Source organism: Ictalurus furcatus, chromosome 21 (assembly GCF_023375685.1).
Source record: "Ictalurus furcatus strain D&B chromosome 21, Billie_1.0, whole genome shotgun sequence".
NCBI lineage: Eukaryota > Metazoa > Chordata > Actinopteri > Siluriformes > Ictaluridae > Ictalurus > Ictalurus furcatus.
In genome coordinates, this window is record NC_071275.1 from 7,163,934 (window position 1) to 7,176,262 (window position 12,329).

A 12,329-nucleotide genomic window follows, 5' to 3' on the forward strand; every position below is an offset into this window, starting at 1 on the left:
AGGCTGGAGAAGCAACTCTTCCAGAGATTCTCAAAAGCACTGCCAAGCTGCATGCCATACATACAGAATCAGAAAGAAAGCTTTCTAGGGAGTAGAGTGAGGGCTAAAAAAGAAACAAGTTCAAAAGGCACACTGTGGCATGCTGTGCAAGATACACACGATGACTAATTCATAGCAGCTACATGCTAACCATTGAATTGGGGAGTAGATGATGATATCAGTGGTTCTTCACAGCCTAGAGTTTAGATCCTTCAGTGTAATATACCCAAGTATTCATCAGGTATCCTATTGGGTATGTCATTTTATATTCAGCGTTCCTAATGCATGGGATGAGCAGTTTCTCCATGCATGCCTTTCCTCCGTTTTCATGGTCCAGCTAGGCCATCGTTCAAACACAACCAACCCAAATTTACTAAAGCAACCACAGTAGCCCATCTGTTTGGATAAATAATTTAATGCTGTTACACAATCAATATATATGTGTACTCTCACTCAGGAGAAACAAAAGTGGACGAAGTCCATGCTCTCCACTTTTTCCGAAAAGCAAAATAAAAACAACAGTCCATTAAATATTGCTTGTACAACCTAAAACCCCTTGGCTGACTGAAACTGAAGCCTGAGAGCAGGAACCCTTTTTAAAATTAAATTATATTTGAGAACACAAACGCGCATGTCCGCCCATGCTCACACGCCCACATACTTTAAGTAAGAGCTAAGACATGGGGTTCCCAAATTCATAACATGCACCCCCCCAGGTTAGTGAGAAATACTTCAACAGTCCAAATATGAATCGCAGTTGTCAAAATATGTATGAAAGCAAGTTGCCAATAATTACGTCTGCTGAACTCCATGTCCACAAAACAAGTCACATGATCTACCAACGTTAGGATGAGATGACAATTCAATTGTACCATACTTCGACAACTACATTTAATCTTTGGAGAGTTGAAACAAACAATCACAATGTCCCAAAACAAGTGCATCATGTGTCCCCTTACCTCCACTGTCTACTAGAAAGTGTGAGTTGGTCATTGCTGCAGAGGTCCAGTGAGTGCACTTTAACACTCCAAGAAAAGCTACAAAGTTTGGAGAAAGCTGGATTATTAGTCACATGCCCTTAATATGTATGTTGGCCAGACCTGTACTAGGAACTCAGTTACCTGAAACCCAGAAGCATCACTTTAGAAAAGTCATCCATATTTTATTGTTTTGCATTCAAAAGTAGGCTAATACTTGGTTTCATTTTTGAAATGATAATACAAATGCTTCCTGGAGTGTATACTGAAGAAACAGCGCAAACCCTCTTTTTCCATATACGGGTGCATCTCAAAAAATTTGAATATCGTGGAAAAGTATTTTTTTTTCCTGTAATTTAATTCAAAAAGGGAAACTTCCATATATTCGAGATTCACTAAACATAAATTTAAATATATCCAGCCTTTTGGGTTTTAATCTTGATGATTACGGCTTACAGCTCATGGAAATCAAAAATCCAGTATCTCAAAATATTAGAATATTGGGCAGGGCTAAAATCTATTAATACTTCAGTAATAATTACATTACTCCACCTCACTATATAAAACTAGTCCAATCCATAGAGGGTTTATGTCTCAATCAGTCAACAACAATACTGACTCTTAATTCTATTCATATCACTTACTTAAGCATCAGAGAAATAAACTGTCCAGTTTCTAGTAAATATCAATGCCAACCCCATTTCTTCCAACAATCAAAATAAATAATAACACACTCATATTAGAGGGTAATGTTAACTAGAAATCCTGAAATTTCTATTCAGACTACAAAATAGCTACCTTAATGCTAGCAAGCATGTTTGGTAGTTAGCATTGCTAGATAACTTGCTAGTGTCTAACATTAGAGAGGCTATTCATCCATGAATACTGTTTAGTTCAAATGTTGGCTAGTTGGGGGACTTGGTTTGTCACATAGTTATGGTTAATTTAGCTAGAAACTTGAATCAACAAGTTACCTGTTCGCAGGCTTGAGTAACATATGTTTACCTGTCACTGGAGAGTCTGCTGCTTTTAGTGGCTAAGCATGGCTAAGAACTGCCAACTTTTACGGGATGAGGCAACTGGCCTTCCATGTTCACTTGCCACTATCTGTTTCAAACAAAACAAATAGGTCTTAAAGATGCGATGCTGCAACATTTCTTTTCAATCAAGTACCTTAATCTTTATCCAAGAATATGTACTGCCATTCCAATGTTTACAGGTTTGTGAAAGTTTCCTGTCAGAAACTGGTGTACGGAAGCACGTATACAGCATATAGAAGTATGGGGAGCCAATCAGATTGCAACCTTAAAGATTCTGAAGCTTGTGGCCAGATAAGTGCACAAAAGGTATCAGGCATTATGTGGATCTGTGGATGAGTCTGTCTGTTCGTGTTAACTGGGGTATTGTTAGCCAAGTTGATTAGCTAGATCAGTCTCCAAAAATGTGTTAAATTAGCCAATTCTTGGTTGTTCCAAATAGAGATCAATGGAGATGGACGAGATCTGATTTCACACACTGAAATTGTCATTCTACAGTGAGGAGCATCTGGAAAGTGATGACCACCTTTCTATGTAACTGCATAAAGGACGAGTATAAATGTATTTGCTTGAAAGTGAATTGCTCTAATCTCCATTAAAGGGACGTGTGAAAAGTCAATGGATAGTTAGTTAGTGGGTTGTATCAGAATTAGGGCAAACTTTATATACATTTTACCTCTGTGTACGCAAGTGTGTGTGCATGGGAAACCTTAAATAGCAACTGCTGTCAGTTCAATGTGACCAAGTTCTACATGAAAACATAAATCAAATAGGAATCAATTAGGAAAAAGAGGAATTTACGATATTACAGCTTTAGTTCTCAATACACTCCTAGAACAGTAGAACAGGCACAGAGGACGTCATTCTCATTCTCAATACCACACCTGCTCAGAGGGCAAAGAGAAAGAGCAGTGCCTGGAGACCGGGATAACGTCTGACATTTAGCTCATGATAAACAGGTGTGAAAGAACGGACAACAGAAGGGTTCATCCTGGGTAGGACGTAATCATACACCGCAAAAGGATAGACTATAAGCGTGAAAACGTTCGTTAATACTGTGTAGCTCAGACGTTCAAATGACCTGAATTATCTTAAGTGTTATCACAAACCCAGTGAGTGCAACTGATATATTCTGTCTTAAGTGAAACCTGAAATTGCAAATCTGTCTATATAGTACATATGATTAAAGGAATAGTCCGGTGTTTTTCAACCAAATCTCAAGCTACAATATCTCTAGTGTGTGTAGTTACCAGGAAACTTAACTTCGTCACATTTCCACGTACTGAGAAAACAACGAAGCACCAGATTTCTTAAAATTTACTTATAATGGAAGTCTAAGGGCAGTTGTCGTTTATGGAAAATATGTATTTTGTCTGAATTCTTTCTTTTGCTTGTAATGTGCTCTAAATATCTACAACAGATTGGACATGAGATGGAAAATGTCTTATTTCCAACTGTGATTGAGCTGTAAAAAAGTAAACATAGTGTTAAATATCACAGGTTTAATATCACAGGATTAATTCTCTCATTTATGTCACATTCTAAGATCTTTATTAATTGCTTTATTGGTTAGTTTAGAATTTGTGTTAAATATACTTACATATTTTAACCATTTATTGATGAACTTCAACAACTGCCCCTTTGATTTCTATTACATGTGAGGTTCAAGTCTGTTTTTTTCTCAGTACCTGAAAACTTTTAGAAATTACTTTCCATTATAATCACACATATTCTCCCGATACAGTGAACAGAAATTATAATTAAAAAAAAAAAAACATCCGAGTATTCCTTTAACGCATTATAAAAATGTTAATAAAGCTGTTATGAACAGGTTAATCAAGTGATCAGTCGTGTAGACACCTCTCTCTAGAATCACGGAAAATGAATGCCACTTCAAATATGGCTGTCAATTTTTTGAATATAAAAATGTTATCAAGATCAGAGAGTGATCTCGTGAGGGACACTGACGAGCACCTGCATTGGTCCTGATCAATATCTATGGCCTATGGACGCAGCTGCAATGCAGTTGCCAGTGGTAACCAGAGGGAAGAAAGATGAAGGAGATTATAAAATGTCTCTCGCCATTCACCCCTCTGTCAGCCGGCCATGCTTTATGATTTAGAGCCAGACTTCGACCAGCTGGCACAAGCTGAAACCATGCCGTGGCAAGTGTGCTGTGTCTTAAAGTCACAGTCCAGTGTTAATAAATGATATGCTGAGTGTGTTACTGTTCTGTATAGTTGTCCAGCATGTACATAAGAGTATGTTGATGAACAGTCTTTGGAGAGGTAAGGGATGCTGAATTTCAGTGTGTGTATATGTGCATGCGTGTATGTGTGTATATGTATGTGTTTCTGTGTGTGTTTGAGCATCTAAAGGGCATGCTAAGAGCCAACAGGTTTGCTGTAATCTTCCACTCCAGTGATTGTGGCCTTGCAGAAGAAACAGTCCTTATTATTCATCAAATGTTGATTGATGCAGGCTCTAAAATAAGGAGAGAGAGAGAGAAAGAGAGAGAGAGAGAGCGAGAGAGAGAGAGAGAGAGAGAGAGAGAGAGAGAACAGGACAAGCAGGTTATCAGTGACATCCGGTCATTATATCAGAGTGTGCTGAGTCATGCTCTGGCAGCTTTTTACAACGCACACCTTGCTGAGAATGACAAAGTGTACTGTAGCTACTGCCATACAAATATAATAAAATGTTGGGTGAATTGACGTAAGGCTACAATGGTTTAATCCATTTTGACACTTTTGCTGCCTCAACAATTTGATTAAATATGGGATATTAAATATAAGCTCTATATTAAAGCTATGTGTGCCTGTAGAGAATTATTCATTTTTAGTACATTTACATTCACTGTTGCTCAGTGAATTTCATCTGAGACTGGCAAAGTGAGGACTCACTATTCAAGCCATTTAAATCCAAACCACAACCACCAAAGGAGGCCCCCCCACCCCCAACCCACCCCCACCCCACCCATACACACACATCTGGATGACTAGAAACAGGAAAATGTTTAACCATGACTTCCTGTTTCACAGGGGTGTACATATGAGGTAACACATAGATTAAATTCCCTTACTCATTCACAACAATGGGTAAGACCAAGGAATATAGCTGTGATGTGCGGCTTGTTGAGCTTCACAAAATGGGAAGTGGCTATAAGGAAATAGCTCAAGCATTGAAAATGCCAATTTCCACCATCAGGGCAATAATTAAAAAGTTCCAGTCAAAACAAACTCGAGAGTCTTCAGTTTGCTAGACACTACTAGAACTTCAAATGGGATCGGGTTCTATGGTCAGATGAAACCAAAATAGAGCTTTTTGTCAATAAACACCAGAAGTGGTTTTGGTGCACAAAGAGAGGTAGCCATATGGAAAAGTACCTCATGCCCACAGTTAAATATGGTGGTGGCTCTTTAATGTTCTGGGGCTGTTTTTCTGCCAGAGGACCTGGACATTTTGTTAGGATACATAGCATCATGGACTCTATCAAATATCAACAGATATTAAATGAAAACCTGACTGCGTCTGCCAGAAAGCTTAAAAATGGGCCGTGGTTGGATCTTCCAGCAGGACAATGATCCAAAACATACATAAAAATCAGCAAAAAAAATCCCAATGGTCATCCCAGTCCCCTGACTTGAAACCCATAGAAAACCTGTGGGGGGAACTGAAGAGGACAGTCCACCAGCATGGACCTTGAAATTTGAAGGATCTGGAAAGATTCTGTATGGAGGAACGGTCTCAGATCCCTTGCCCTGTATTCTCCAACCTCATCAGGCATTATAGGAGAAGACTCAGAGCTGTTATCTTGGCAAATGGAGGTAGCACAAAGTATTGACTAAAAGGGTGCCAATAATTGTTGCACACCTATATTTAACAAAGTTTTTTTTTTGCTAAACCTGTGTTGTGTTTGCAATTGTTTGATATCCATGAGAGCAGAGAATTTTTGTGATTTTTTTTTTTTTTTTTTACAAAAATCAAAAGGATAAACAATAAAGAACTTTTCACAGCCTTCTCTGTTCATATGTACCAAGGGAGCCAATATTAGTGGAGGGCACGGTGTATATATATAAAGCAATTTAAGAATAATCTGACACCTGTTTTGCGGATACAAACATAATATAACCGGTGTGCTTGCACTCGGATGATATTTTCATGGTCTGCCTGCAAAGGCGTGACAGTCATAATCATAATGGTAGTCACTTTGGTCCTAAAACTGCATTTACTCTGAACTTTAAAATCTCTTATAAATTTGTAGGTTTGCGGATGTGCATTATTTATGTCACGCTGCCCTAGAACTGCTTCACCCAAATATAATTGAATATACCCAGACCGAGCATGAAAGCAAACGTCATGCATCGTGTAAAGAATAAAATCAATAAAATGTTATAAATGCTATGGCCTAGAGGCTCACACATGCGAATGAATATGATACAAGATAACAGAAAACACATTTGTTGTTAGTTATGTCTGCAAGCCAGGTATTTATACTACTATAAGCATTGACATGGAATCTATAAGATCTACAGCTGAATCATATGTAAGAGGATGGGTTCCTGTTGCCTTTGGCTCAAACATCTACATCTAGATTTCTATGAAGCTGTATGAAATCTGTATCTGTATGAAAATTTGGTCAGGACACCAGTTAATGTTTGCCTCTCAATAGGGACATCTTTGAAAAAAAGATTCTCAATGGGATTCTTGTGGTAAAATTACAGCAAAATAATAAAGGCAACATAAATGATTTTACAATACCCATTCCTGGGTGATAGTTTAATGTGTGCATTTATGAGCAAAAGTTATCAACCCCCATGGTATCCATCCATCCATCCATTTTCTGTAACGTTTATCCTACACAGGGTTGTGGGGGAGACTGGGTGCCAATCCATGGCAGAACACAATCACACAAACACACTCACACATACACACACACACTACGAACAATTTGGAAATGGCAATCTGGAAATGCCAATCAGCCTACAACGCATGTCTTTGTACTGAGGGAGGAAACCGGAGTACACAGAGGTAACCCCTAAAGCCCAGGGAGAACATGCAAACTCCCCCGCAAACAAATGATATCCCGCAACCGAAAAAAGGAAAATGCATCACAATTAAAACAAGCAGAATTTCAGCTACCCTGCAACAAGACAACACTCCAAAACATCGAGCAAAGTCAGCAGAATAGAAAATTTGCTGTAAGTTGCCCTCCTGGTCTCTGGATATGGTCTGAAAAAGCCAGTATATGACAAATGGAGAGAACGTGTGGGGTGATAGGCTACAAGTGCGGAGCCAAAAGCTGTTAAATTTTCCATTAACAACATCTTAACGTACACAATTAGGCCATTTTACCATGTTACTTGTGATAAGGAAGGAACATCTGTGAAACCTAAACATTACTTAATGCCATCTAAGGAGAAAATACACCCCCAGAACCTGGGTTAATAGTTCTATAAACTTTTATTTTTTCAAATTTTCCGGGAAGCTGTCCAAAACAAATAGTCTATACATGTCCGGACTTTCCAAGATTCATGGGAACAAAAAAAACCTCAAATAAATATTCTGCCTTATCCAGACTGATTGAAGTGCACTGACTGTCAGAACTGTATAAAATCCAGCTTTGGGAAGCTGTCAGTCTCTTAAGTACTGAGCAACAGCAAAAAAGGCATTTAGCTACTTAGTGTTAATTATGTTAATCTCTTAAATGGATCCCAATAAGCCTAGATCAATCAGAGGCTGCGAGTGGCTTGTGTAAGTAAGTAATAAATAAATAAACAAACAAACAAACAAACAAACACTGACGTTAGGAGTAACTCACTTGCAGGATTTATGGGAGCAAGGCTTGAAGATGGCCGATATGGAGTGTGCATAGCAGATGGGACACAGGTCGTCTTCACTGGTGGGCTGCAGAAAGGAAAAAAAAAAAGGATGATAATCAGACACACACACACATGCACAAGGTGTACTTGAATTAAAAATGCTAATAATGCTATCAATAAAAGCTAGCCTTGGCCACTTAACATTATGCAAACAAGATCAGGCTAACTGTTCTCATCTAGAATTCACTATTGACCATATTAGCATTCCTGGCTGAAGTACTGCTTTAGGCACATAATGCATATGAAGACTGAACATATTCAAACACCTTGTACCATCATTGTAACAGCACATAGGTGACCATTAGCACATTCATTAACTATGAAACGGTCAGGTCGTCACGCTCTAACATTAATGTTGTTCTGGAGTGATTATAATCCTTTGCTTTTAATTGATTGCCACCATTAACACGGCGAACTCAAAATAAAGTACTAATAAAACACTCCAGGATATGCTATTATAGGGAAAAAAATGGGGTTGCATAATGTGGACAGACACAAAGCAGAGTTACTGTTACCATCCTGAATTAGATTATTTTCTGGTGGAGGAAAAAAAAAAAGAATAGCCCAAATTTTAATTTCTTGTGTACCACAGGAATTTGCCAATGATTCATCATACATGATACATCATATCAGTTCATAGTATAATGTTGTGGAACATCTGTGAGACAAGTTAGTTTGGTTAGTTTGTGTTGCATTATAAAAATTTGAAAAGTCTTGAAAAATTCAGCTTGTCATGTTACCAAGAACCCATAATGTCCTCCATCTTGAATACTTCCCCATGCGGAAATCTTATAGTTACAGCTTTTATAGCTCACACTGGAGACTCCTTCCAAAGATGTTACGTAAACGTCACCTCACAGAAAACTTCAATAACAAAAACATCAACAATTACACTAATTTGTTATCTGTTTATGTACAGCAGTCCATGCAGAATTTGAGTTTTTTTTTTTTTGTGATTGTTATGGCCAAAAATGTTTGATGTTGCTGCAGCTTTTGAAAAAAATTTCAATGCAAGATTTTGTGCGTTCTTGCCGAAAACTACTAGAATTGTCGAACTCGCAATTGCACTTAATTGTTTTGCACGATCTTTTGCAGTGATGTTTGTTGGTAAATGAGACCCTTTTAGCTGTACTCATGTTCGCCGCACGTGAATTGAAGATGACCTTGTGCACTGTGATGATGTCACATGATGTATCTTGGCAAAAATTGCAAGCTCCTGTGAATATTGAGGAGTTTCCTTGATTTTGTATTCATTTATTGTATTCATCGCAAAATCATAAATTCCTGGAGGGACTGTTAGAGGGTATTCCATACAAGTTCCTGTGTAAGCTGTTACTATAGACCCGATAATGTATTAGAACATTAATTCTAAACATTAATATAAACCTCTGCAACTGGCACTATTGTCAGAGCTGCTGTTATAGAAAATTAATCAACACCTTCTGACCAATCAGAATTGAGAATTCAATGATGCTGTGGTATGAGATGATAAACCGGCATCCCATTGTGGAAAATGCACACTTGCAGCATATACATTAACCTGTTTACAGAATACGGTTTATAAACATTGACAATTATTGTTATTGAATCCATCAATAGCTATTCTGTAATATAAAGCATACAAAAAAAACAAAAAACAAAAGGAAGCATTCCAAAAATCTTCAGCAAACCAATCAACCAAACTAAAAAGGAAATATTTTTGACTGCTGGCTTGAAATGTGAAATATTTGGGAATATGAATAGTGAAATGGTGTAGAGGAGGACAGAGGGTCAGGACAGCTTGTGTCGCCTCAAGCAGGTAAAGATATTCTGATTCTCTGAGGCCTACATTGCATCAAGGTGGAGTGGGATGCTCACAGCAGCTGGTGTGCTTTCCTTTTGAGTTCATTATATAAGACCATACTGATGTAGCACTGTGGTATTGTAAAATAACGAATGAAAAGTGTGCTGTACAAGGCCCACTTGGTTAACTAGACTTATATATGGATATTAAAGGTGCAGTTTGTAACACAGTTCAAGAACTATAATAACAATACAATTTCATAGGTACCTTAAAAACTGTGTGATCTATTTACATTTTTCTGACCCAGAAATAAATCCAGACATTTATCATTCACGGTGCTAATAATCTGTGTCAAGTTATATGGTTAAAGATATGTTGATTGTTGTTAAAATATCATTTCCCTCCCTAGAAATTGCTAGAATGTAAAAATAGTTTGGGTTACAGTTGCCCCAAACTATGTAGAATGTACTAGAAATGCTATGGAATAATTGATAATTTCCTATATAGAAATCAGTGGTGGATGGTGGTTATTAAATTAGAGGAAACACAACTCTCGATCATAGACTGTATACTATATACGATGCATTTAAAGCATGTTGTAACCTTTTGTCCCATTAAAACACCACAAACACGAACATGTAACAAACACCAAGTGAAGCCCAGGCTTCAATAAATGTGTATTAGTGCTGTGAGAGGTTTTCACTCGGGCTGCACTGTTCACAGAGCAGCATGATACAGCAGTGAGAGATTTGATCATTTGATTTGCTAAAATACTAAATTCCATCAAGATTGAAGAATAATATAGACACTTTGGTAAACATTTCAGTACAGCATTTTAATGGAATTTTACAGAAAGCCAAGCTTCTCATGTAGTCTTGGTAATGTGGTACAAATAGATTAGAAATGCTAATAAATAATTGATAATTTGCTGTGTATAATGTAGTAGAAATGCTATGAAACCATTTATACTTAACAATGTAGAATGTACTAGAAATGCTACGTGATTATTTGCTAAAGGTTCTAAAATCTGAGAATGTGGGAGGGCCTGTGGGCAGAACCAATACTATGATATAGGAGGGGCCAGTACACTGTGTGGGTGGAACCAGCACCATACTGTAGGAGGGGCCAGCACAATGCTGTACGCAGGTTCAATGCTATGCTGTGGGCGGAACCAATGCTAGTCTGTAGGCGGAGCCAGTATTACACTGTGGGAGGGACCAGTACTGTACTGTAAGCAGAGCCGGCGCTGTATATCGAAGCAGACAGGCATCAGGTGCTGCTTAAATCGAAGAATAACTATATTTCTTACTGTCCTATACAGTATGAATCCCATGATGCTGTGTGTCAGCTTGGGCACAGCAAAATACAGTGTCGAAAAGCTGCATTCTAGTGTGGCTGCAATGAAGTCTGTATATAAACAGAAAGCATTCTAATCTACAGATCTGATTTCTGATGAGAAATAACTAGTCACTATGTGTTCTTTGTACCCAATGGTATTCCCTTGTATCTAAGCACATATATAGTTTCAACAGTTAGAGAGAAGCAGAAGTCCTGCCCATGGTTTCATTTCCACAGGAAGCAGTGGGCTCTAAAAATGACAGATTGCACATTTAAGAAAGGTCAAGTGCTCATGCTGGTCATGTTGTTGTGCTAGGTTTTGAACTTCACATCATTAAACGCTTATGCTTTCCAAGTGGTAACATAAATGAGAGTTTGATTGGAGTCAACTGAGCTTCAACAAAGAAAAAAAATTAAGAACAGGAAGGAAGAAGCATTTACATCCATCCTTTAGTCCTTGGCCCCTGGAGAAAGCTTTTATGGGTGTGGTTTCATTTCAGGGTGGTCACTATTCTGGAGGAAATGGGGCTAATGGTTAAGTTAATGGATACTGTCAAAAGAAAAGACAAGACTAGTACTCTCATCTCATTTTGCAAAACTCATCTCAATCACAGAATATACATATAGCAAGCAGCCAACTCTTGAAATGTAAGGTGATCTATAAATCTGGTTCTGCGCTGATCAATTTCCACTCCTATCTCCTGTAGGGTGAACTAGTGCTGCTTTTTTTTTTTTGAAAGGCTGCTGCAATCGATGCAACATACAGTATATATGCTACAGAAAGCATAGTGTAATCCTATTAATTCCTGGTGTTGGGTATTGTTTTCTCATCTTGTTTGTTAAAGGCTTTGACAGATTTGTTCTATATAAAACAAAAAATGATGAGGAGAGATTAGATTTAGTAAAGTCTCCCAGCATGCCTCTGGGGAGTTTAAAAAAAATAAAAAATAATAATAATTTTTAAAAAAAACAGCAGAGAAAAATGTAAGGGTTCATGAGGACTTCAGAGCTTCAGAGTAAATTGCATCTTCGGAAGTGCATTCATCTCAGGTTGCATTATTGCCAAAGTCAGCAAGGCTATCATTTGTGTGCTAACTTTTCTTCAGAGTACTCTGAACGGACTACAGCTATTTGTGTTCATATCTACTCTTCCATATGTCCTTCTCGTCTCAAAGTCGAATGGGTTCCAGAGGGACTGATTGAGTTTCTGTTTGGTGGTTGGCTCAGGATGGAGGGAAATACAAGTCCATTCTAAATCTCCTTCACTCTCTCC

The 12,329-nt window shown here is 37.9% G+C and overlaps 1 protein-coding gene across 2 annotated transcripts in view; it reads right to left on the reverse strand.

Moving 5' to 3' along the window:
* Window positions 1-436: 436 nt before the first annotated feature.
* The window catches only part of LOC128625228 (E3 ubiquitin-protein ligase RNF123), a 155,424-nt gene continuing 143,531 nt past the window's right edge, over window positions 437-12,329 (reverse strand). For both annotated transcript variants that reach the window (XM_053653407.1, XM_053653406.1), the window contains exons 38-39: window positions 7,875-7,960; window positions 437-4,537 (exon numbers count right to left, since the gene is read on the reverse strand). In XM_053653407.1, the coding sequence (XP_053509382.1) occupies window positions 4,438-4,537; window positions 7,875-7,960 (186 nt within the window). In that variant the 3' untranslated portion in view covers window positions 437-4,437. The remainder of the gene's footprint in view (window positions 4,538-7,874; window positions 7,961-12,329) is intronic.